Below are 24,799 nucleotides of genomic sequence, written 5' to 3' on the forward strand. Positions count from 1 at the left end.
AACATTTTAATAGTTTGATTTAACAGTTAATAGAGAATTAATACAAAGATTATTCAATCATCTTCAGTGCTTCATTCTGGTAAGGGCGGCTGTGGACCATATCCCAGGAGCACTAGACATGAAGAGGTATTACATGCAAGGATGAGATGCCAGTCTAATGCAGTGACCCAGGCACACACATTCACACACTCAATCTTTTTAGCATAGTCAGTCCACACACTAAAGCTGTATATATCTGATTTTGATAGTAAGCAAAATAATAGGCTAAATAAGGTCCTTTCTAGAATTTAGTTTTACCCTATGAGGTTTATACTCATAATTGATTGTGCGCTCCAGTACCATGGTAGGCTTACTTAATAACATATAATGCAAATGACAGTAGCCAATTTACATTTAAGTTATAATAGCTTAAAAAGGCCCTCTTGATGATGCATTTAACATGGCACTGGATCTTTGTATTAAATTTTATTCATATAGGGAACCAGTAGGCTGTTAAGCCATCAATAATTGTGTTTATCAAGAGATAATAAATATGACTGCATAGAACAGAGCCCTTATTTATTATCAGACCTCTGTCACCATACTGAGATTACAAAACAGGGACAATTTCAAGGTGGTGAGCAGTGCTACATTATACACCATAATTAAGTCTTTGAATAGGCTTAATCAGAGGCTAGTCAGTTTGCATACACACACTCTTTCTATATTACTATCATGATTTGTTGTGTTGTATCAGATTTAAGATTAAGTATTTAGAAATACTATTAGTATTTAGGAGTTTTGAGAGCAGATATACTATTAGTCAATGGCTTCTATGTTTTTTTCCAGGCTATTTGGCATTACACAGTTGTCTTTTTCACTCAATTTCACTGTTTGAAATTACACAGTAATATACTATACAGTAATATACAGTAATATACAGTAATATACTATTAGTCAATGGCTTCTATGTTTTTTTCCAGGCTATTTGGCATTACACAGTTGTCTTTTCACTCAATTTCACTTCTTCTTCTTCTTCTTCTTCTTCTTCTTCTTCTTCTTCTTCTTCTTCTTCTTCTTCTTCTTGTACTTTCTGCTTTTCCCGTTATCGGTTGCCACAGCGAATCATCAGTTTTCACTTAGCTCTATCCTCTCCATCCTCTACTCTCTCACCAATTACCTTCATGTCCTCATTTAACACATCCATATATCTCCTCTTTGTCCATCTTCTTGCAGCTCCATCTCCAACATCCTTCCATCAATATAACCATCTCCCTCCTCTGTACATGTCCAAACCATCTCAATCGATCCTCTCTGACCTTGTCCCCAAAACAGACAAACTGAGCTGTCCCTCTGATGTTCTCATTCCTAACCCTGTCTATCCTCATCATTACTAAAGAGAACCTCAGTATCCTCATCTCTGGCCTCACTCATGTCTTGTACACCTTTCCTTTGAACACACCTGACATTTTTCTCCACCCATTCCGCCTGCACTCGCCTCTTCATCTCTTTTCCACATCTCAATTACAGTCCTCTATAAGATAAACCAGATATGCTGAAGCAAGAAAAATATGAAAATGTAGATGGCAGTGACGCTCCATGGAATGAAGATGACATTCTTCTGGGCTTCACAGTCGTACTACAACATTTGAGCCACAAGATGACGCTGTTGGGCCAGAAATTATACAAAGAGAATTTCCCATGTAGCTCTAACGAAACGTTTACAGTATTTGCATATGGGCTATATTACTATCAGATTACCAATGACATTTTTTTTCTTATACTGCACTATGCAAGGTTCACATTGTTTAGGTAAGTTGTGCATACGGTAGTTGTGCGTTTATCTTACGGTTATGCATGTAACCTGTAACATTTATAGATGCACATAAGCAGTTCTTCATTGGAGATGTACATGAGAGCACCTGTTGTCAAAAACACTGACTTGTTACCAGAGAATATATCCAGAGGATGACACGTGAGCATTGACTATGCGCCCTACACATAAACATTTACATTTAGCAGACTCCCTTATCCAGAGCGACTTACATTTTATCTCATTTTTATACAACAGGGCGTTAAGAGCCTTGCTAAGGGGCCCAGCAGAGGAAGCTTGGAGCACGTGGGAATCGAACTCACAACCTTCTGATTGATAGTCCAGCACCATTAGGCTACCACATCCCCATTACAACACTACTGGGTTGCATTATCCGCTTCTCTTTGTGTCCTTCATATTGTCCCTGTTATGTGTGGGCTTTAAGCGCAGCACACTATTCACTGTTCATTTTTTGCCTGGGCGGAAAACACAAGCCTTGTCCTAGCGCACTCTTGTCCCAGCGCAGTGTACAGAGTGGACGCGTTGAGAAAGCTGCGCACTGTGTGAAAGAGGAGTGCAGGGGGCGCGTATTGGCACACACTCGGCCCATCGTGTCATGACTGGAATATGTACACTGCTGTCTTCCACTGCAGAGCTAAAGAGCAAGTGTGTGTGTGCAAGCGGGGATCCGAAACAGAGGAGCGACTGTTGAGTGCAGCAGGACTGCTAGAGAGGGAATAATGGTAGGAGTTGCAGGTTTCTGAGTTTCGAAGGGAAGCAGGAACACAAGCAACTTACTTGCTTGGACGGAGAGCAATGTGGCAAGCAGTGGGGCAGAGAAGCGGAAGTGATTTAGGGTTAATAAGAGTGTCATTTTAACAGAGAGATACTGATGAGAGTTGAGAATCTTGGTGAGGATCAAGGAGGATCCGGGTAAGTTTCATAACTTGTGACACATTTTTTTGCCAATTAAAGAGCCCGGTGTGCTCATTAGCATATTTTCCCATCAGTAACGCTGTAGGTTTGTCATAGCTGCAGCCGGCTCTGCTCACTTTTCCTGCTAGGTTGGTTCATTGCGGAGTGTGCGTGAGTGTGCGTTAGTGTGCGTTAGTGTGTGTGTGTGCGCGCGCGTGCGTACGAGCGTGCCTGTGTGCCTTATTGTTTCAGGCTTATTTTTGTTTTGCAGCCGGGGAGTTTGTGTCATGCAGCCGAGCAGAGGAATGGATGGAGATGTTTGTCAGGACGCCCAACACAGCCGGCAAACACACAAACGGTAGGCCACAGACGTCTAAACGAACTAAATGGAGTTACTGTATACTCACTACCATTCTGTCAGTGCACTGTAGCCTAACCCACAATTTCTCTATCCGGTCCTTAGAGACTTTAATCAGTATATTCTGTTTCAGTTCCTAGCACACCTAAGCCAGGTAGTCAGATGTGTACAGCAGGGCGTGGGCACACTGTTTACACTGGAGTGAGCAGATTAGACACAGTGTCTGTAGTGGAATGGCAATGAAGGATGAGACAAAATACTATTTCACCTCTATACAAAATGAGTGTTTCTACTCCATGTGTATGGACAGAGCAGGCACATAACTAAACAACACATGTGCAATTCAGTATAATTAGCTAATAGTTCAACTGAAGAAAATTGGTATGCTCCCAGATATTAAATATTGTACCAGGGTTTACTCACACAATTGTTGAAATCATTTGCTTCTGTGTTAGATAGATAAACTTGCTAGCAACTGTCTTAATTGACACCCATTAGCTACTCTGTCTGCTGTAAAGAAATGACTTGTCATTGAGGTCAAGAGTGTGGTGTACATACTTGTTTGGAAACATTATCTGGTTGTGTTGATGTTTGTGACTTTTTCTAGCCTTAATTAACATCCTGGTTCTTGCAGGCTTTTACAGAACCTTTGACTTTTCCCTGTTTCCTGCCCCAAAGCAGAGCAATGAGAGATCGTGGGAAAGAGACCATAGGGAAGAGAGGCAGGGATCATGGTATTACAAAAAAGTATCTTAAAAGTTCTTCTCAGTTCTGTATATTCAGGAAATTAAGCTTTTAATTAAACTTTAAAGCACATCTATTCAAGAATAGTTTCTTTAAAGATAGTTGGAAATGCTTGTTTATTCAGGCACATCATATAAGACAGATAATATCTTTAGCATTTCATCAGACCCAATGAGCTGCAGGAAGCGTTATCTATAGATACAATAGATATAAGTTCAGATGCATAGAGTTGAAGTTAGCTGAATATTTCAGTGACTATAATCATAAATACAAGTCAATAGGTTTAAAATTAGTACTTGGGTTCAGCTTGCTAATACACTTTAGTAGCTGGAAGCGTTTTCTCTAGGAGTGGCTTGCAAACGGCTGTCACTCTCTAAATGAAGTTTATCCAGAAATACTAGAAATTCTATTTTAGTCTTGCTATTTGGCATATGACTTCTTGATATCAGAGACTGGCCATTCTTTTAATGCAACCTGTCCTCTAATGCTTTGTCTGTCCTTCTCAATACGTACATCTATCATTTTCAGTCCACTGTAATCTAAGTTTCTAAGAGCCTACAGTACTTCGGCTTCTAGAAAAATCTGATGTTTATTGTCAGGGGATTTCTAGTGAAAGAAAGGGATTTTGTAATACAACCTGAACCCTAATTTTAGGGAGATGATTGTGTAATATGGATGCAGAGCTTTGGTGTCACTGGATCTGCTACCCAGTGCTGACTGTGGTGAAACTGTGTGGAAATCCAAATAAGCCTCAGTCACTTAACTGTATCTTTGCTGCACTACCCCACATACACTTCTTGTAGTGCTGCTTCTTGGTCAAAAGCTTTTGATAATGGGGTTTTCTAAAATGAAGAAAGATTAACTACCGTACCATCGCTTATATAAGCCTATTGTGTGAAACGTCAGGTGTTGGATAGGAGGCTGGGTAAATGAAATGTATTTTGCACTGCTGGAGTTGGCAGGCTCTTCACCTCGACAGCTGGTCTTGGAATGTGCCGACGAGAAAGCCAAAAGTGTGGGTTATTGTTCACCTATGATGTCATTTATTCTTTTACTCAGAACCAAAAGATCACCATGGAGACAGTTGTTTGTGAATCACTGCACTGGGCATTGGGTTACTGCAAATTCTGGCTGATATTGTCATTCTTTTTACCCCCCCCCCCCCCCCCACTAGTTGTTCATTCTTATATGCATAATGAGTCTAGAAGCCTTTATTTTTGCTACACATACATTACAGCACAGTGGAATTCTTTTCTTCGCATATCCCAGCTTAATATGTTTGGGTCAGAGAGCAGGGCAGCTATAATACAGCACCCATGTAGCAGGGATGGTTAAGGGTCTTGTTTAAGGGCCCAACAGTGGCAGCTTGGCATGGCAGTACCATTGGTAGTGGCAAATAGAAGTGCCAACATCTATGGCTTTTTTGAAGATAAGGATTTTTAACAGTGATAAAAGAAACAGATGAAAACTTACTTTCTTCTGCTTTTTCAGATCAAACAGTTGTCAGACTTTGTAGATTAATTTGCTTCGTGCAAAGGTAGAAGATGATAAAGACGATTACTACATTCTGCTTATGTCATCAGTCAGCATGATTTGCCTCATTGCCACGACCGTAGTTGTAGCTGTTTCATGAGATCTGCATTCATGCTTTTGAACCTTCATCCTGTTGGTAGCATTTAAATGAGATTTGTATCAAGGGCCAAACTCTGAATTTTTAATATAGCATATTCCGACACTGTCAGAATTGTCGTCTTTGTTTGGCCACCACATTATACTACTGATATCAGTTTATGACCAAAGAATCATTGTATGATTCACAATTTTCAGTGAATCCCAGTTTTAATCAACCAGTAATCCCAGCTTTACTGGACATTTTTGCTTTGCTCCTTCTTTCCGTATGTGGGTGGGATTGTGGTCTCCGTAGACTGGACTTTTGCCTTTTCATTGTCTTCTGTTGCTTAGTGCCCCGAAAAAAATATATAGACGTCTCATCTACTAACAGAATTTTTGTGGTAATTTTTTTTCCTCTCTGCCTGGTCAGATTTTCTTGTTAGCAATGTTGACAACTCTGTGATTCACTTTTGAGAGATTTTGCACAGATGTACTTAGGCTTTTGCTCTAAAAAAAAAAAAAAAAAAGTAATAAAAAAAAAACCACAATGTTACTTATTACTATGGGAAAAAAAAATACAGGAAAATAACGTCTAATATTTGAGGCGCTACATAGAAATGCTAAAGTTTATTTGTTTTATTGTAGTTTGTACTACTGTTTGTTCTGTATGTATGGTGGGATTGTACAACACAGGGTTGGTTATCAAATTGACTTAATTCAAATGTGTATATCACTTCCATGGGATTGAATTGAATGGTCACGTTTCGTTTTTCTACATCCCACATGATTTGATTGTATATTCTAAAAGTCCCTGAATAAAATTGAACACAAAGGTTACACCTGAGCTGAGAATCAAATGATGAGCCTAGCCTAGTGTTTTGCAGTAGCCATATTACCATTCTATCATACATGTATTGATTACATAAAGTTAATACTATAGTACTAGTTCCCATCAGTTCCAACAATGTACCTGCTGTTTTCCAACATCCCAACTATATATTTATTATTTATGCACACTATAAATGTTTTTTACTTATTGTTTTTGTATTATTGTTTTTTACTTCTGAATGTTTTTTACTATTCTGACTAACCAAATATTTATTTTTTCATTATAACAGTTTGTAATCGTAAAATATTTTATAATGCTCACGACTGAACTGAAATCAGATTTTGATGTGCATACGCTTTCCATTCATAAATTTGAATTTGATATTAAGAATTTCCTTTTTTTTTAAATATTATTTTATTTATTTTATTTCCATCATTTTTCGTCTGCCTTAAGTCTTTTTAGATCTTTAGAGTATACTAAAATAATTGTGACCATGTGGAAAATTTTATTTTCAGTTCATGAAATATATCATTAATACACTATCACACGTTACAGCGGTGCACATAAATTAAACTCCCCCAGAGTTCTGTATAATGCTCACTCTGTCTGCACGTGCCATACATCTACACTACATTCCATATGTCATGAATCCTCCACATACCACACAGACATGCACATACACTTTTTCCTTCCTGTCCCTCTTTCTCTCAATAGCCCCATTTAACACCACTAGGTCTGGTACTGTTTTGCTGGTGTCTGAAGGAAAACATTTCCATAGACCCTAATGGACCCTAAAAGAGAGTGTGAGTACACGTGTGTTCTTCTGTTCTGCTCAAGGTGTAGAGACTCATTCTGTTTTATTCGTTGTACAGTCTGAGCAGAGCCACAAGACTCAATGTTTGTTTGGCCGTAGAAGTAAACATGTGCATCAGGTATTCAAAAACCTAATTAAAATAATTATGTTTTTGGGAGATATGTGCTTACTGGGGGGTAGAAGGTTGTATTTAGAGAGAAAATTAGGTGATATTAGGACATACTGGGGTGTTTGTGTTTCTCTGTTGGACACAGAATAATAAACATAAAGCTAAATAGTGTTGTACATGGTCTGGATGGAAATTATAGGGGTTCAGGGAAAGACAAAGCTAATAACTACATTCTTGAAGATGCCATGTGTGATTTCAGCATGTGTGAATTCCTCATGTGTGACGTGTAGTTTTTGGCAGCTCTACAAGAGTCCATGATTTATCTCTGTTGTGTATCTATACAACTGGCCTAGGAGCAAATACTCACACAGGCACACACACATGCCTGGCAACACAGTTCCCCTCCACACATGGAGACCCAATTCTGACCAGGACTCAATGGTTCCACAATTAAAAAAAACACACACACACACACACACACACACACACACACACACACACACACACACACACACACACACACACACACAATGCAGGCATGAAATGATGCATCAACAATGCATGTTTGGTATGACTACAGTACAAGAGCCTTGAAAGAAAAATGTTATAGTGAGGACTCGTATATGAATATTTTTCATAGCCACAGTATTCTTTTACATTAAAATGCATATACAGTTGCTTTTTTATTTTAAATAGTAGTGTGTCAGTATAATAATGAATAACAAAATGTGTTCACAATGCATGATGCAATATACAGTACATTCATGATGCAGCACAATGCATAAAACCATGCAGATACAGGTCAGTGGCCTTAGTTAATGTTCACATCTGACATCAGAATGAAGAAAAAGTATTTCCGAATTTCACACAATACAATCTTTTATAGGAAACACAGAATGGTGATTTAAATTGAACGGGTGAGTAAGTGTATACTGCATATCCTCAATAATTATTTTTGCTTACAGCGTACCACTGAAATAGTGGCACATTAAAATCCCAATAAAAACCTTCAATTATGTTTTTTTAATTGAATGAAAAATATACAGTTTATTATATCAACCAATTACTTATAACTTATAAAGCTGCAGAGGATCTTTAGAACACTGGGTATGAGATGGGAATACACCCTCAATTGCATGCCATTCCATCACAGGGCAGCTCACACACACTACATACAACCAACTAGGGGCAATTTTAGAATAGACAGTTGTCCTACCTACTTGTTTTGGAAAGAGAGAGAAAACCAGGAAAGTGGATGAAACTCACATTGACACAAGGAGATATCAACGTATAGCTGTGTATTCAGAAAAAACAGTTTTCCCATGCAAAATGATATCTTTGCAGTGCTGAATGTGAAAATGACTATTTTTATTAGGACACCCCCTTAAATATTAAGTTCTTTATTAAGGAAAAGTTTACAGGTCCATTTCTGATCTTGTTTTAATTTGTACCGCTAGATCAGCAGTTCCCAAACTGGGAGTGGGGGTCGGGGGGTCACGAGATGATTTCATTTTCTTTCTTTCTTTATTTTTATTTATTTTTCATTTTTTATATGTTAAAAAAGGTTGCAATGATGTTCCTTTTGGATCACTTTCATAAGTAGTATTTCCCTGAAGGAGACACTCCCGACCACTATGACTGGATAAGGTCACCATTCAATGTAACCACGACAAATCATCTGGCGTCAGATACAGAAGATGCGCTGATAGAACTTTCAACCGATCGAACCCCGAGGACGCATTTGACGGCAAGACGCTGGATGAGTTCTGGGTTTCTGTCACGCTGGAATATCCACAGTTGTTGAAAGCCGTGTTGGATGTACTGATGCAATTTGGCTCAACGTTTTTATGCAAAAAGACATTCTCTGCACTGACTTACATTCACAAGAATAAACACAGGTCACGGCTTAACGTGGAAGATGATCTGCGGGTGGCGATCTCCAAACCTAGAGTAGACCTGCTTTGCTCCTTGCACAGCGCCCATCCATCACATTAGGCTTTTTTTCTGAATACATTTACAATTACAATACAATTGTACAAGTTATAATTTTTCCGGGGGGGTCGCGGGCCGTCAGCGGTCTAATACTGGGGGTCGAGGTCTGAAAAGTTTGGGAACCCCTGCTCTAGATAATCACTAGAGTACCTCTAGTGATGTACTGCAATTGCTTGTAAACAACACTTAATAAACAAAAGAAAAGAACTAATTAAAATGTGTATTTGATCTGAGGAAAAAGTTAGGACATTCTATGCTATTAGCTAGTGTTTCCCTCTCTGGCTGAAATAACCTCAATGAGACGTTTCTTGTAGCCATCTACCAGTTTCTGACATCAACTGGAAGAAAGTTTCTGACACTCTTCAATGCAGAATTCTTTCAGCTGTGTGATGTTTGGGGGATGTTTGGTTTCTTGCATGCACAGTCCGTTTCATATCACCACACTGGATCTCAATAGGATTTAGATCTAGGCTCTGACTTTTTTTTTTTTTACAGCTCCGAGTCCTTGGTGGATTTACTGGTATGTTTTGGCCATGTCATGTTTTTGGTAAGGTCCAGTTCCTCTACAGCTTTAATTTTTTGACAGATGTTCTCACATGTTCCTCAAGCAACTTCTGATACAATGTAGAATTCATAGTGGATTCTATGATGGTGAGCTGACCAGGACCTGCTGCAGCAAAGTGTCTCCAAACCACAACACTTCCACCTCCATGTTTCATAGTTGGTATAAGGTTCTTTTTCTGAATTGCTGTATATGGTTTACACCAAATATGTCCTCTGTTATGGTGTGTAAATAAAATTTTAGACTCATCTATCCAAATCACATTATTCCAGCATTCTTGGCATTTGTCTCTGTGTTCTTTGGCAAACTTCAGTCTTACCCTCATGTTTTTCCTAGACAGCAAATGTTTTCTCCTTGCACACATCCCATGATGATTAAAGCTGGGTTTTTAAAGTCTTTTTCTGATTGTAGATTCATGCACTTTGACATCAACTGTAGCAAGAGCTTGCTGTAGGTCCCCTGAAGATATTTTAGGATTTGAGACTTCTTTAAGCATTTTGCAGCCTGCTCTTGGGGTGAATTTGCTTGGACAGTCTGACCTGGCAATGTTGGCAGTTGTTTGATATGTTCTCCACTTATAAATGCTTTTCGGACAGTGGAATGGCTGATTACAAATTTTGAGATCTTTTTTATCTCCTTTATGTACCAGACTCATAAGCATCAACAATCTTCTTTCTGAAGGCCCCAGAGAGCTCTTTGGACCTAACTAAGAACACACCAAACTAAATATCTGAGGTTTAAATAAGGCAAGACTTCTTTAAAATGCTCTGTAACAATGTTCTAATAATTTGCAGCTGATGTGATACACATGTAGGTAGTTTATCCATTTTAAGTACAAATAAATATGGGAGTGTCCTTACTTTTTCCTCGCAAGAAATTTGTTTTTACATATTCTACAAAGTTACATTTTACATATTAAAAAAATACCTTTCTTTTGGTTGTATTTGTTTAGTTATATTACTTGAATTCTCCAATATCATGAAAATAAAGATAAATTGCCCATATGTTTAACTATTTAAAAAACCAAACACACTTTAATTTTTTCACATGACTGTATATGTAATTTTGTTTCTATATCTTTATTCTGCCATTCAGGACCCAAAATTACATTTTCTTGTCTGATTCTAGTCCATTTGTTCAGTATTTTGGTATAAACCACAAAGTCTTAATGAATGGTGGAATTTTTGTCTGCTGTTTTTATTTGAAGCCACTAAGCATGTGATCTGCTACTAGCTGTGTTCCTTTGGCACGTATCTCTGCACAGACAATGCACCTTTGTCTTTGAAGAAAGGATGCTGTGTAATGGCCATAATTATGCTTCTAGACGCAATGCCGTTTTTCTGCATCTATGTAAATGTTGGCTTACTCACATACTTTTTTACTTACATACTTTTATTTCCACATGTGCACACACCTTTTTAACTGGCACACAGTTGTATTGAGGCATGTATTTGCTGGTTCACTCTTTTAGTGTAGTGCTCAAAACTCCTCATTTTAAATGGCTTATCTTGTAAACAGTACATGCTATTCAAGAAATTTCTGATTGGAACAAGTTCTCTGCTGCTTCTTTATCTAAAGCCTTGTCAGATACACGAACCAGTATCCAGAGAGATTTGGGGTGTGTGTGTGTGTGTGTGTGTGTGTGTGTGTGTGTGTGAGAGAGTTCATCTGGCCTTGGCTTGTATCTGTGTCTGTGTATGTGCTGGGAACTGTGTGTTCAGGATGTACTGGGCCCAGGAGAAGCCACGGGTGAATGACAGGGTGGTCATCCATCAGGGAGAGACCTTTTTTTGACCTTTGCCAGATACAAGTCAATCCCCCTCCCATTAAAATTAACATAAACATGAACAGAGCTCTCTGGAGAAACAATTTTAATGTTTGATGTTGTATTCCTACCCAAAGATTAAAGATGTAATTTAATGCTTGCAGTGTAAGAGAAGTGAAACACATGATTTGATCAATTTCATATTCAGATTGTAAAGTCCTCTGACTGCACTTGTGTATATTGAATTCTAACGTGACTAAATGGGGATCAGGAATGTCAATTTTTCAAAATAACACAACTCACTCTTTAAGTGAACTCTATTTTCGCCTCCAGATTTAGCATTTAAATAGCATTTGAAATGTATTGCTTTCAAAATTGTGCCAGCCTTAGATCTCTGCCCTCATTGCCCCACTTTTTGTTGCACTATTTACTGGGTGGAATGGACTGATGTATATCACACTGCTGTTGTTTAAGTGTGTGTGCATTTTGTAATCTATATTAGATGTTTATCTTGCACTGTGAACAAGTGAGAAAGTGCTAATGGGATTTTGGGGGGCAGCAGGGTGCTGTATGGGAAAAACATTTTGTTTTGGTTCAAATAAAGGGGATACACAGAGGACATGGTGGTTTCACATACAGGATGACATGCCCCCCCCCCCTCCCCCCACACACACACAGTTGTTGGAGTAATGGTCTTCCCAGACCTTCCCTAAGAAGCCTCTGTTTACTGTTAGTGACCTTTCTTACAATATTACCAGCTGTGGCCCTGGCTCTAGGCTTTGTCTTTCCATTGGGAATTTCTCTCTTTCTCTGTCTTCATTACACGCACTCTTATGCTGTCTTACTTCCCATCAAATATCCTGTCTTATGACAATATTTCTGGAGGGTTCAAAACAAACCTATTTCACACTCAAATCACTGAATAGCATCTGACACTTTTCTGGCTCTCATGAAAGCTAAGAATTTATTTTAGAGCAGTGAGAATTGCATTTGTTTTAACATGCAGCCATGTTTTGCAATGCCAAAAAGAATGATTCTTTAATTTATGGCCATCACGCCTTGAATGCATTTTTGCCAAAAAAATCTTGTCAGAACAGTGTTTTTTTTTTTTTTTACATTGCCCCTCTTTTCCAAAGGAGACAGGAAAATTGGCAAGATCAACATGGTTGTGCAGACTGGGGCAAGGGGGATGGAAACTATTGAACAACAAAAAGATCTGTCTCACCATGTAGCTGTGCTTTACTTGCACTCTAAATAAGTGAGCTACCGCTGTGATCTCAAGGTCACCCCTTCCTGCCTTTATGCTTTGCCGAACTCTATGCAGCTTGCTGAATAAAACTTTCCGCACTGCAAACAATGATTCAGAAGGTCAAATAGCCTGCATTTTGAATTACATTAAATAGCCTGAGAGGTATTTTTTGTGTAAACTCCAGTGAGATTATGGGTCATGTTTGAACATGCGGGTGTAATCTCTTCTTAAAGGATAAGAGTGTTGAGAGGATAAGAATTTTCTTTCTCCTTTTTTTGTTAATTGATAATTTTGCTGGTGTTTGTCCTGTTCTTGTATTGTTCCTATTACAGCACATTCACAATCAGAATCTACTCATGTCATACTCTACTATGTCGACAGAGCAAATGAAAAAAACATTTAAAATTCACCCGGAAAACCAAGGTCTATACAATTCAAACAAAATATTTCTTCATTAAACTCTGATAGAGACAAAACAAGGCTACAGTACAGTGTAACATGTTCTCTGACATGAAATCCTAGAGTTGACTGATTTGGCTGTAAATTTCCATTGCCATTTTTCTTGTTTGCAGTATATGGAATAAAGCATAGTGGGTGTTGCTGACTAACTCAGACATTAGCTCATTTGGCCAAACTTTCAGGTTTATATCAGTGCAACAAGTTCAGTATAAAATATAATGAATGGTTACAGCATTCGAGTGAGACCGAAGATGATGCGGCTGGCTGTTTATACTCTCCTACAGTTTCTCTCTGTCTGATTGCTTTCATGATCAATGTTTCAGCAGTCCATCTGTCTACAGGTTTAAAGCGCTACAGCTGGCTTGGCTTGGTTTAGCAAGCACTCTTTCCCAAGCTGTCCCAGTGTCATTCTGTCATCCTGAACGTATCACAAATACAGGTCTTCACTTGAGAACCGAACTGTTGTACAGGGCTTTGTGGAAATGCTGTTTTAAACAACAATCCAATATGTTACTGAGGCTAAGTTAGCACCATATATATAAATTACAGTAAGGACATGTACTAGATCCTGGATCTGGATGATACACTGGTTTATCAGGTTGCGTTGATCCATTTGGTGTGTGTGTGTGTGTGTGTGTGTGTGTGTGTGTGTGTGCGTGCTGGACTACCATCCTTGTTCTCCTGCACCCAGTGTTCCTAGGTTAGGCTACATATCTTCCAAAACCTGACAATAGAGTCTATTATCCACTCTAATCTACTAGCTGTGCTTGACTGATCTCACCATCTCTCTGGGTAAGAGGTGGGTATACATCGACTCTTTCCTGTTCTGTGCACCAAGGGGGTGAAGTCCAAAGGGTGAAGACTGACCTCTTCCTGAAGCACTTATTTTCCCTGTTTGTTTTTATGTATTTTATGTATTTAACCTCTTAACAGAGATTTAGATTAATGGTTTCCTCAGTCTGTGTCCTAGGGAACCATTGTTGATGTTTTCATCAATAGACTTTTGTAAGCACTTTTGTTGCTCTGGATGAGGGCGTCTGTCAAATGCCATAAATGTAAATGCCTATTAAAGATAAATGGAATGTACTAGATCAGCTCTTGTGTTCGTATACAACCAAACAATAAAAAAGACACTATGTTGACATTTTTATGCCTATAGACTATAATTACACTGGTACTCGGCCAGGAAGTTGTTGTTAATGTGCTTGATTTGTGACTGCTAATTAGCACCTTGACTTTCAGAACCCGAGAGTTCAGGTAATTTATAACTTTATGTAACACTCATACAAAACAAAATGTTTCGCAAGTATTTTAACACAAATACTGTTCTCCTGGGATCATATATATATCTCATATATGATGAATCTTGAAAAAGTTTTCAAACATGAACTTTGAGTAATTAAATTCTGCTTGATTTGTAAAACATTTTTATCATTACACATTGTTGAAAAGCAGCCCTAAAGAAATCCAGATGTAGATCCTTAATGAGCAAGCCAGAGGCAACTATGGCAAAAAAAATAAAAATCCTCCCTGTGACATGAGGAAGACACTTTGAGAAAAAGCAGACAGAAGTGGGAACCCATGCTTTCTGATAGTGGAATTCTAAATCATGCAGTTGTAGAAAGGTAAAGACAAACAGAATGAAGTGTGTTGAAAAGATGTTTAGTGTTATATTGTGAGCAAGTGTCCTGCGACAAGTGTAAAAATGTCTTAATGATTACAGTGGCAGCTCTTATAAGGAACAAATCTACAGTATGCAGATGAGATTTACGCACAAAAGAAAGTATTATGTTCCATGTGTGACTTAACAAATCATTGTATCTGTAACTATTCAAAGACCATTAGCTGACTACAGTGACTATTTAATACATGGTGGAAATCTTTTCTAAATGCTAATCACCAAATCATCCATCGATACTGACAGAAATGAATCTAATCAGCAGTTGATTTGCTGATGAGCTTTTGTTACAGACATCAAACTTTCTTTTTTCACAGGTTTGTTAGGAAAACTTTGCACTTCAAAAGCACAGGCTTGGTAAATTCAGCTTTTTGTCACATGATTTAATTACACCACTGGGACTCAACATGCCTGTACAGGAATGTGAGTACATACATCATGCTGTGAAAGTGCCATGAAGCCTGTAGCCTTTCGGGTTCCGTTGAATAAAATTCAAATTCACACATTAGATTTATTACATGTTTTGTAATGGTATGTGAGGTTCAACCTTGATATTAATATAATATTTCATCAAACAAAGTATGTGTGTCACATTAGTCGCTTTATAAGTCTTAACTGTGGTTCATTCTCTGTTTGGCATAATGCAGGTTTTTACTTTGCGTGTCGCAGGTCTGATTATGGCGTTAAAGGAGACGATCCAACGATGTGTGTAAACAACTGGTTCGATTTAAACAATTAGTTCAGTACCAAGAAAAGGAAAAAATAAGTCAATCAAAATATTTTTACTGTGTTGTTTTCTATTTTGTAGCCATGTAAGTGTTACGGACACAATTTTTTTTTTTTTTAAGAAAGCTTTTTTTTTTCCAGTTCAACTGTTCATATAGATTTCAGCCTTCTCACTGAAAGGCATCTTAGTAAAGCTCCTGATTTGTAATAAACTATTTTAAAAGTACTCATAATTCTAGGTCCGTCTAGCTTGTTTAAGGTTGCTCAGAACTGTTTGAAACTGAATAAATTACAGTTTAGACCTACCATTTCCATAGTGCTAAATTAGTAGCACTAAAATAAATGAACAACCCCAGCCTTTTAGCTTTAGTGCAACGTGATAAAAAACAGCAGACATTAGAAACCTAACATGTCTTGGCTGATCAACTACATTTGAGGAAAGAGGGGTATTGTGTAAACGTCAGCTGCAAGAACACACATGCCCACGCTTAGGTGAAACCGATAGATAAAGCCTGATTGAATTAGTGCAAGTCCTGCCTTATAGTTTCAGACCCAATACAAGAGATAAGGGTGTTAATGCTTAGGGGTTCGCATCGGTCATTAATCCGCCTTCTACAAAGTCAAAGCTCATTACTATTCTGCTTACAGTTGCCTGTTCCTGCACTAGCAGGATCAGCTACACATCCACACACTCTCACACACATGCGCAAGGCTCTTCAGCAGTGAGGAGTTCTCGATGACAGCTGGCTGGAGTGAGAAAGGTATGTGAAGCCAAGCTTTCTGATGTCATGAGCAAAGGCGTGGCATTAAGGTAGTTCGGTGTGTACAGGCAGTTTGAAGCTGACTCTGTATGACCTTCTATATGGATTGTGGACTATGATAGCTTTGTAAACAGGGGAACCTATTTCAGTGGATCAGGAGGTAAGAGAGGGGTGAATGAAGGAAAATTGTGAAAAGATAATATGGTTTCCTTTTCTGAGTTTGTTTTGGTTTGTAATAGTGTGTCAAACTAACAAAACTGTAACACGACTACTTATTTTACTTATTAACGCTACATGTATGAAGACATACTGAATTAAATATGTGATAACCTTTTAAAAAAAATGTTTAACAAGCTATTTGATTTTATTTCTTTTTTAATATGGACTAGAATATGTCACAATAAATTCCCAATGGAATTTCTTTCAGTGTTGAACTGTTCCTAAAATACTCTGGGTGTAGTCCGGTAGGTAGCAGGACAGGACAGTTTTGGTGCATTGTTCAGAGCTCCGTATATAAACCCACCTTTCCTCAGTGGAGCAGTAGGTTACACACTTTACAGAAGCACTGCTACAAGCAGCTGTTTTACAGCCTTTAGCCCAGAGAATTGCAACAATTCTTGGTCATGACCTTGGCTAAGTTACAAGCTAGCTGTGAATTCGGATTCCTTCGCTATTTATCGTCTAGACATATTTTGTAAAATATTATGTACCCTTTGTATTCAAATTGTTTTCTTTATAAGTATATATATATATATATATATATATATATATATATATATATATATATATATATATATATATATATATATAATAGACATGATGTAACGGTATTCATTTCTGAAAGCTCCAGTATGTCCCAGCTGTAATAATGAGAAGTGGAATGTATGGAATTCATGCAGCATTTATTTCTGCCTCCTTTCAGTATGTGACCTTAGATACCTTGTGCTACCTCAATGTACTGGTATCGATTTCAGGCATTTAAAATAATGTGTATTTACATAGGATTTGAAAAGCCAAGACATTTTTGCTGAGTAAGTGATGAAAACATTAATCAGGCTCATGGTAGTCACTCCTCAGCCTCCTCCAGTCCTCATCCACTTCATTAATGCTGCTGGAAATGGGCAGGTTGCCGCATTACGGTCAGTTTGTGGCTAAAATCAGATAAGTCTTAGTGCTTGCATGCTTTACTTGATGAATAGAGGAAGCAGTTTTTTCCATTCCTGATGAATAAAACCATTATCAGTGATTTTAAGGACTAGTGGAAACATGATAATCTTCATGTATTATTCCAACCATTCATGGGCAATTAGCAGCAGCTACTGCAGACCAACATTCAGAAACAGTAGCACAAGAGGCAGAACTCGGTCAAGTAGTTCAGGATGTACATTCTACACTGTATACTGCACAGAACCAAAATGCTGTATTAGTTAGTCTTCTTGATATTTTTTGCTACAGTTATACTTGGAACTCCGTCTTCATTCATTCTGATGAGAGTGAATTTCTGCCTTGTCACATGATATTTGCTGGGTAAATATCATATAACCCTATATAACAACTCTATAATCTCTGACCTGAGATTGAACCTGTCCACCTTTCTCAGACCACCTTTCTCAGACGAATAGGGTAGCATTTTACGGCTCGTTCATATTATTTATACGTTTTTTATCCTGAAAAATTATTCTTTATTGGTAAACTCCTGTTCCAGTGCAATTTTAATTCACAGACCTTTTATTACTCACTATTTATTCAATTAATGCAAGAATTGTCTGATTTCTTTGTTCAGCAATATTCTGGGGTATCCTGTAGTATCCTCTAATGAGAACTGAGCATGAGTAAACCATCATCAAACTTTAGAATCAATACTTGTTTGAGTAGTTTATTGATATGAAAGCCATGTGCTCTCTTGCTGTCTGGGCTCTTGAGCCCATCTTTTAAGAGCATGCAAACCATCTGCAGCTGTGCTGCATACTTCTCCCGGCACCAGGTGTTCCTGGAACAAAGCAGGCCAAATGCCCACCGAACATCTGTTCCCATATGTTCCTGTGGCACTGAGCGATGCGCTGAGCTGGCACTGGTACAGTCTGTTAATGCCATTAAATACTCAGACACTCCTGGGCAGAGTGAAATGTCAGCAAACTGAATATGTACTCTATCAGTATCAGATGTACAATTGCTTGTCAAATGTATTTAATTGGAGATTCATCTACTGGGGAAAAAGTGTGAGAAAATGATTTGTCATAGTGGCTTGTGATTTTTTTCAGTATGGTTTCAGTGCCAATTTTCGGTTAAGATAGCTGTTAAAATAGGTGTGCCGCCGATGCAGCGATCAGATCTTGCTGTTAGCCGGTTTGAACAGGAGGAGGCCTCTGGCAGGTCAGGCTGGAACATGTCAGGTGTTGAAAAAGCACAATGCCACTGTGTGCAAATAGGGCTTTGTGTGAAGCACCGCGTCACATGTGTACTGCACTTACATGCCTGTCTGAATATTAGAGCCAGAGGGGTAAACAAACTGAAACTCATTTACCAAATACTACCAGGAAGCTTCTATGTCTTTCAAAGGTATTTTTAAGTAAACATTCAGAATCCAAAGTCTCAATCACTTTTCATCAGTTCATAGCATCTCCTTAGCTCATATGAGAGCAATTACCTCTACTCTGTGATAGCTGATTAACATTTATTAACGGTGATAGATGTGTATGCGTGGGAGGGTGATGAGGCTTTAATATAATTTAAAAGAATAGAGTACTTCATTATAGTTTAATGCCAGTTTTGCAATGAAGAGGGTGACGATTTGTAAAATCTTTGGACTTTGGACCTTCACTATGTGAACCTGTGTTTGAGAACGTGTCTATCTATAGTACATTTGCTTGTGTCCAGCCAATAGACCTCACAGATTACGGTATTGTAACCTCTTTTTTAAATCATATGCTTATAAGATAATATTTTAGATGTTTTTGTTATTTGATAAATGCCCTGCCAACTTAAATCAAAATGAAATTTATTGTAGAATTTAACTTATTACTCTTAGCTCCTGATTCTGTGGTGATTTTAGTGCTTACTGCATACATCGAACAGACTAAGTTTTCTTCCAGGTAAGGTTTCTGCCGTTTTTCTCCTGTCTGATTCGAGATGGGCAAGGCTTTATTAAGTAGACTGGACATCAAAGTCAAAGTCATTTAACTTATCAGTTGGACATGGAAATGCTTGTGGTGAGGCTCTGTAAACATTGCTATGGCACAGATACAACAGAAAACACACACAGCCTTTCATTAGGAGAAGATACTAGTCAGAAATACAAATTAAATGAATAGGGTATGCTATTGGGATGCTATTGGGTGTAATATTTACTTAAAGAGCAACAGGATATTTGAGTATGTATAGTCATAAAAATAAGCAGGGTATAAAGTAACACAGTGGTACACAGTGTCCAATGTCCTATAAAATAAAGCGAGTCTTGTGCTTAAGGTGATATTTAACATGCTTAAATTGACACAGTTATTTAGTAGTCTGAAAGTCTGCAAATATAAATTGTTCCTCAGCCGGTTAATGTGACCGTAAGCTTGGGAATTGCCTACCAGATAGATGATGAACAGGTTGTGGGTTGGATGAGAGCAATCTGTGAGAATATTGTAAGCCTTCCTCGGGCAGCATGTCTGCTAGATGTCTGCTAAGATCCTGTGTTTCCTGCTTGCAATTCTCTCAGCCTCTTTTACCACTCACTGCAAGGCCTTGAGACAGTTGGCAGTGCAGCTGCTAACTTTAGCTCTTCTCAATAGTGCAGTTTTAGAAGTGTTTGAGGGCAAATTACGTTTCATACGCCTCCTTAGGTTTAACATTGTGCCGGTGAGAATGAACCATCTGTTTACATCCGCTACCTGCTTTACCTCAATCACAGGAACTGAAGAGTGACTAATAACTTAGGCTGTTTTTTGCCTGAGTTTGAATTTCATCTAAATGTATACACTAATTTAGTCTATTGTAATAGTAATATTTGTTTGACAATGTGGAGTAATTCTTTTGAAACGGTGTGTTTTTGCTTCATTATTTTTTATTATATTCATTTACATTTAGCACAAGACAATGAATATAAATTTTATGATAAAATCCCATAATTTGATAAATGCATAAACATGTTTATGTGCTCTTGCTGGAAAACTTACAATCCTATGTAGTTAATAAGTCTCCTGCCACAATGTGATATTAGGAAGTTTAAAAAGCTCATTTTAAACCATTCTATTTAAACAGATGTGTTATGCACATGCTGTACTTATCAGTATAGCTTTTTTATTATTAGCTGGGAGAGACCCACAGCAGTAAAGTGCACAAAACCACAGTCTTGCCTAACTTTGCTGGTTTATGTGTGTACCGTGTCATTACAAAAGTGTACAAAATACACAGACACACCACAATATGACTTGTGTAAAAACAAAAGCATTGTAGAAATTTTCCTACATGCATTTCTAGTGCTAGCACTGTTCCCATGGCCAGGGATCTGACATTTTATTCTTATCTCTTATTTAATCCGGTCAATGCGTGTCTTAGTACGGTCGGAATAAACTAGAGTACCTGGAGGAAACCCCTGAGGTACAGAGAGAACATACATAATCCTCTCACACAGTAGAGGCAGGAATCCCCAACCTTGGAGGTGCGAGGCAAACATGCTAACCAGCAAGCCACAGGGAATTCGGACAATGAAACTGAAACACTGGCCAATACAGTGTTGGAGGTTTTGAGCCTGACTTCATCTTCACTGATTTCACATTCCATACAGTAAGTAGGAGCAGACTGTGAAGATTGAATTAGCAGAGCAATAGCAAAACCCATTCTTCATAAAATATTGCATACATCATATCAGAGTTTAAAAAAGGACACATTGTAGGTCTCACTGGCTTATCTGTGGCCAGGACAGCGAGTCTTTGTGGTATATTGATATCTATAGTATCCAAGGTAATGCTGGCATACCACCATGAAGGACAAGCCACATCCAAAAGGAGTAACTGTTGATGGAACTGTTTAAAACTGTGTTGCCAGGGACTTTAAATTGACAACAGCATACAGTATGTCTCGTTTTGGTATATACCCTTAGAAACAGTAGTGCCTTAAAGATAGTTCAAGGTTCTTCTTAAGCATTCTCTAATTATATAGTAGAGTTCTACATAAAACTTTAAACGTCTAACCTAGAAAAAGATGTTTGCACTAACAGCTACCTACTTACTAGGCAGTGTGAATGGGCATGGGTTTACTGAAGCTAGCTAACTACGTCTTTTCAAATTGCTGCTTTTCAAACTGCTGCTGATACCGTGTCACTCGGCAGCGTAATAAAATAAGAAGGAAGTATCTGCTATTTACACACACAACTGACTCTTGTCAATGTTGCAGACAGGAGAGAGGGAAGATACCGTCCCTCCCCCCCGGACATCATGATCAATTTTGTCCTTTTATAGATGGTTTCTTTTACTTATACTTTTTAAACTTGTATACTTGTATAATTAATTTCTTTATATAGTTAATAGTTCTAAACTTTCTGGAAAGATGTTAAATGGATAGAAGGCTAGATTTATTCCAAGAGTCATTTATTTCTGAAATGTTATTCCTTTCTAAAATTTAAAGCTAAACCTTCATTATTACTCATAGTGAAGTGTAATTAAAGTAAAGTTAATCAATGTGTAATCAAAGTTAAGGGTCCTGGAGGAATTCTGATTACCACAATTTAGAGATTGTTAGCATGCCTTAATGTGGTATCATTTCAGCATTGAGCAAATTAGTGGCATTTACCACAAAAACACTAACATGTTTCAGTGAGAAAATCAGAATCAATTAAATGCTCTTGTGCATTTAAGGGAATTTCAGAGGAACTCATAGATTACAGGTCAAACCAGTTAGTCTTTCTGTATTCCAAACAGTGTTATTTTAGTAGCTGCTAAAGACATCTATCATGTTTTTATGTGTGTTTGTATACTTTTGTACCAAAAACAGAACTGTGGAAATGAAGCAGATGTGCAGATCTGTGAGTATCAGTGGCTTGAACACGGCAAGTCTGCTTGTTTCGGATCTTTCTTCTCTGAAGGTCAAATTGAAGCCTAATGGTCTGCTGATTTACTCTTATAAAAACAAACGTGTGTTTGCTTTGGCTTCGTCCTTTTCTCAGCTTCAGTCAAATTAAAGATAACATGAAGCCTAAACATATACGTGTTCTGGAGCTTTCTGTCCCCAGCAGGAGGATATTTACTTCCCAGTGAAGGACACTACAGGGAGTCCACTAAATCAAATCACAGTCTTGTCATTAAAATAATATACAGTGTGCTGGAGATAAGTGTACACTGTAGAAGATCAGCAGATTGTTTTGTGGGATTTGACCTATGTCTGTATGCTGTGTCCTATTGCTGTTTTATTTTTCTGAAAAATTGTCATGTTTAGATTATTCAGCCATTTCTACAAAATGTTCTGTTCCCCACTGACTGAAAATATCCAAAATGTTCAACCTCTGATCTAAGTAGCGTGCTGTTATCCAGTGTTGTGTCAAATCAGAAAATCATGCATAAATGTCGTCATATCCAGCGAAATGGCTGGTTTTCTCATCTGTATGGTCTTAAAGAAGCTAGCATGGATCTTGTTTGTTGTGCTTTCATTTACTGCCTCCCCCTTTCCTCCTTCATCTCCCTGAATAAATCACTTCATTCAAATGCCTTGTGACTTGTGTGTAAAGTGGATCCAGGCTGCTTCATTTAATAGCTGTTTGCTTTGAGTCTTAAATAAAGGATCACTTACAGCCCATTTCACACAGAGTTTAGTCTGATTAGACTTTTTTCCATGATAACCCAAACAGCTCTGTTTCAATTACCATAAAGCTCCACAGAGACAGTAGTCTAGATTTGCAAATTGAGATTTCATTTTTTTTTTTTTTGTGTTTATCAAGGTGTACCAATGTATAAATAACATTTTATGTTTTCTGGAATTGTATTACTGGTCCTCTGTAAGTCACATGGCCTGTCGAAACATACAAAGTGCTGTCTCAACCAGAAAGTCTTATTAATACAGAGACTTACTAATGATTTAATTACTAGATTAAGGGAAGATAGAAGACCTTCAGCATAAACACTATACCATTTGCTAACCAAGAGTTTGGTGCCACCTTTGTCATACATTTGACCTTGAAAGGTGGTATAAGCTTCTATACAGTTAATATACAGTATGTGTACATTTACATTTGCAGACGTATGACATATAGTTTTGTATTTTGTGATTAGAAAAATAACAAGTGTTTTTGATTCTATTTCACAGGGCTAGATCATCATTTGTACAATGCTTCGACCCTGTAAATAGCTGCTTTTAGCTGTATAGTGTTCTTCAGGAATGTGTCCTAAAACCTTGAAATAAATGAGCACTTCCTGTTTCATGGTTACAAAGTCAGTGGGCTTTTGAATCGGGTTTTTGGTTAAATGTCTTAAACAAACTCACTGTTTAATAAAAAATCATGATATGTTCCTATATTAGTCCTCAACATTAAATATATCTGCAATGCCCTATATTCTAAGGCTTTTATAGAATTCATAAACATTGCTTTTATTTGTGAAAATTATAATCATGAACAAAATGTCATCATGATCACAGATCTTATTTCTGTGATAATCCAAAAGTCAGAGAAAAAGTCTTATCGGCTTTTTGTTTATTTAAACCTAACCTCTGGGTTAGCCTAGAAAAATATTTCATCCCTGTGGCACTTTCTTTGTGTAAAATAGGAATTCTACTCTTAATTGAAGTAGATCACTATGTATTTCTGGATCCAGAATGATCTTAAGATGAAAATACTGTGTCTGATGCACACCCTGGTTTTCCCCAAATGACAGCTCAGTGGTGGAGTCCAGGCAAGCACTCCATACTTGATTACTATCATTTGCGGGAAGTGGACACTAACAGAGGCCAGACCTCTGCATATGTTCAGTTTCATATGACGTAATAGTTTAAACACACTTAATCAGTGCCGCTAGCCAAAACACAAGAAATGCTTAAGAAGTGTGAATTAAAATAATCAGATCATTGTCTCCATACTCTCTATCTCTGGCCAAAATACATCACTTTCTCTGTGTCTTTTGTAGGAGGTCATCTAAAAACAAGGCACCCCTGCCTCCAGCGGTGGTGCATGGTTCATGTGTATCATCTCATGCCCCTGCAGTAACACACACTACCATGGAGCAGAAGGAGAATTTACTAGAACAAGAGCTGTTACTGACTGTGGTGCTGCCTGAAGGAGTGGAGAAGACCACAGTGGTTCATGGCAGGTGAGTCAATTTTACAGTCATTCTTTGTTCATGAATCATGCTTTGTTGATGAAGTGCAAACTGTGTGAGAAATGTACACAAGTGAGAAACAGGATTTCTGCTTAGACCTTCTGTTAGTGCTGTATGGTAGGTGAAGTTCTCAAGGCTAGAATTTAA

General features: G+C 37.9%; 1 protein-coding gene across 7 annotated transcripts in view; it reads left to right on the forward strand.

Annotated features, from left to right (window-relative positions):
• Positions 1-2,309: 2,309 nt before the first annotated feature.
• Positions 2,310-24,799, forward strand: part of cobll1b (cordon-bleu WH2 repeat protein-like 1b) — a 39,053-nt gene continuing 16,563 nt past the window's right edge. The window contains exons 1-3 of one of the 7 annotated variants that reach the window (XM_047814859.1): positions 2,310-2,725; positions 2,979-3,065; positions 24,461-24,643. In XM_047814859.1, coding sequence (XP_047670815.1) covers positions 2,685-2,725; positions 2,979-3,065; positions 24,461-24,643 — 311 coding nt within the window. In that variant the 5' untranslated portion in view covers positions 2,310-2,684. Of the gene's footprint in view, positions 2,726-2,824; positions 2,857-2,978; positions 3,066-16,343; positions 16,365-16,389; positions 16,525-19,120; positions 19,264-22,351; positions 22,372-24,460; positions 24,644-24,799 lie in introns of those variants that run through there. The other 6 variants (XM_027164161.2, XM_027164162.2, XM_027164168.2 and 3 more) reach the window with 6 other exon arrangements.

This window comes from Tachysurus fulvidraco, chromosome 6 (genome assembly GCF_022655615.1).
Source record: "Tachysurus fulvidraco isolate hzauxx_2018 chromosome 6, HZAU_PFXX_2.0, whole genome shotgun sequence".
Lineage (NCBI taxonomy): Eukaryota > Metazoa > Chordata > Actinopteri > Siluriformes > Bagridae > Tachysurus > Tachysurus fulvidraco.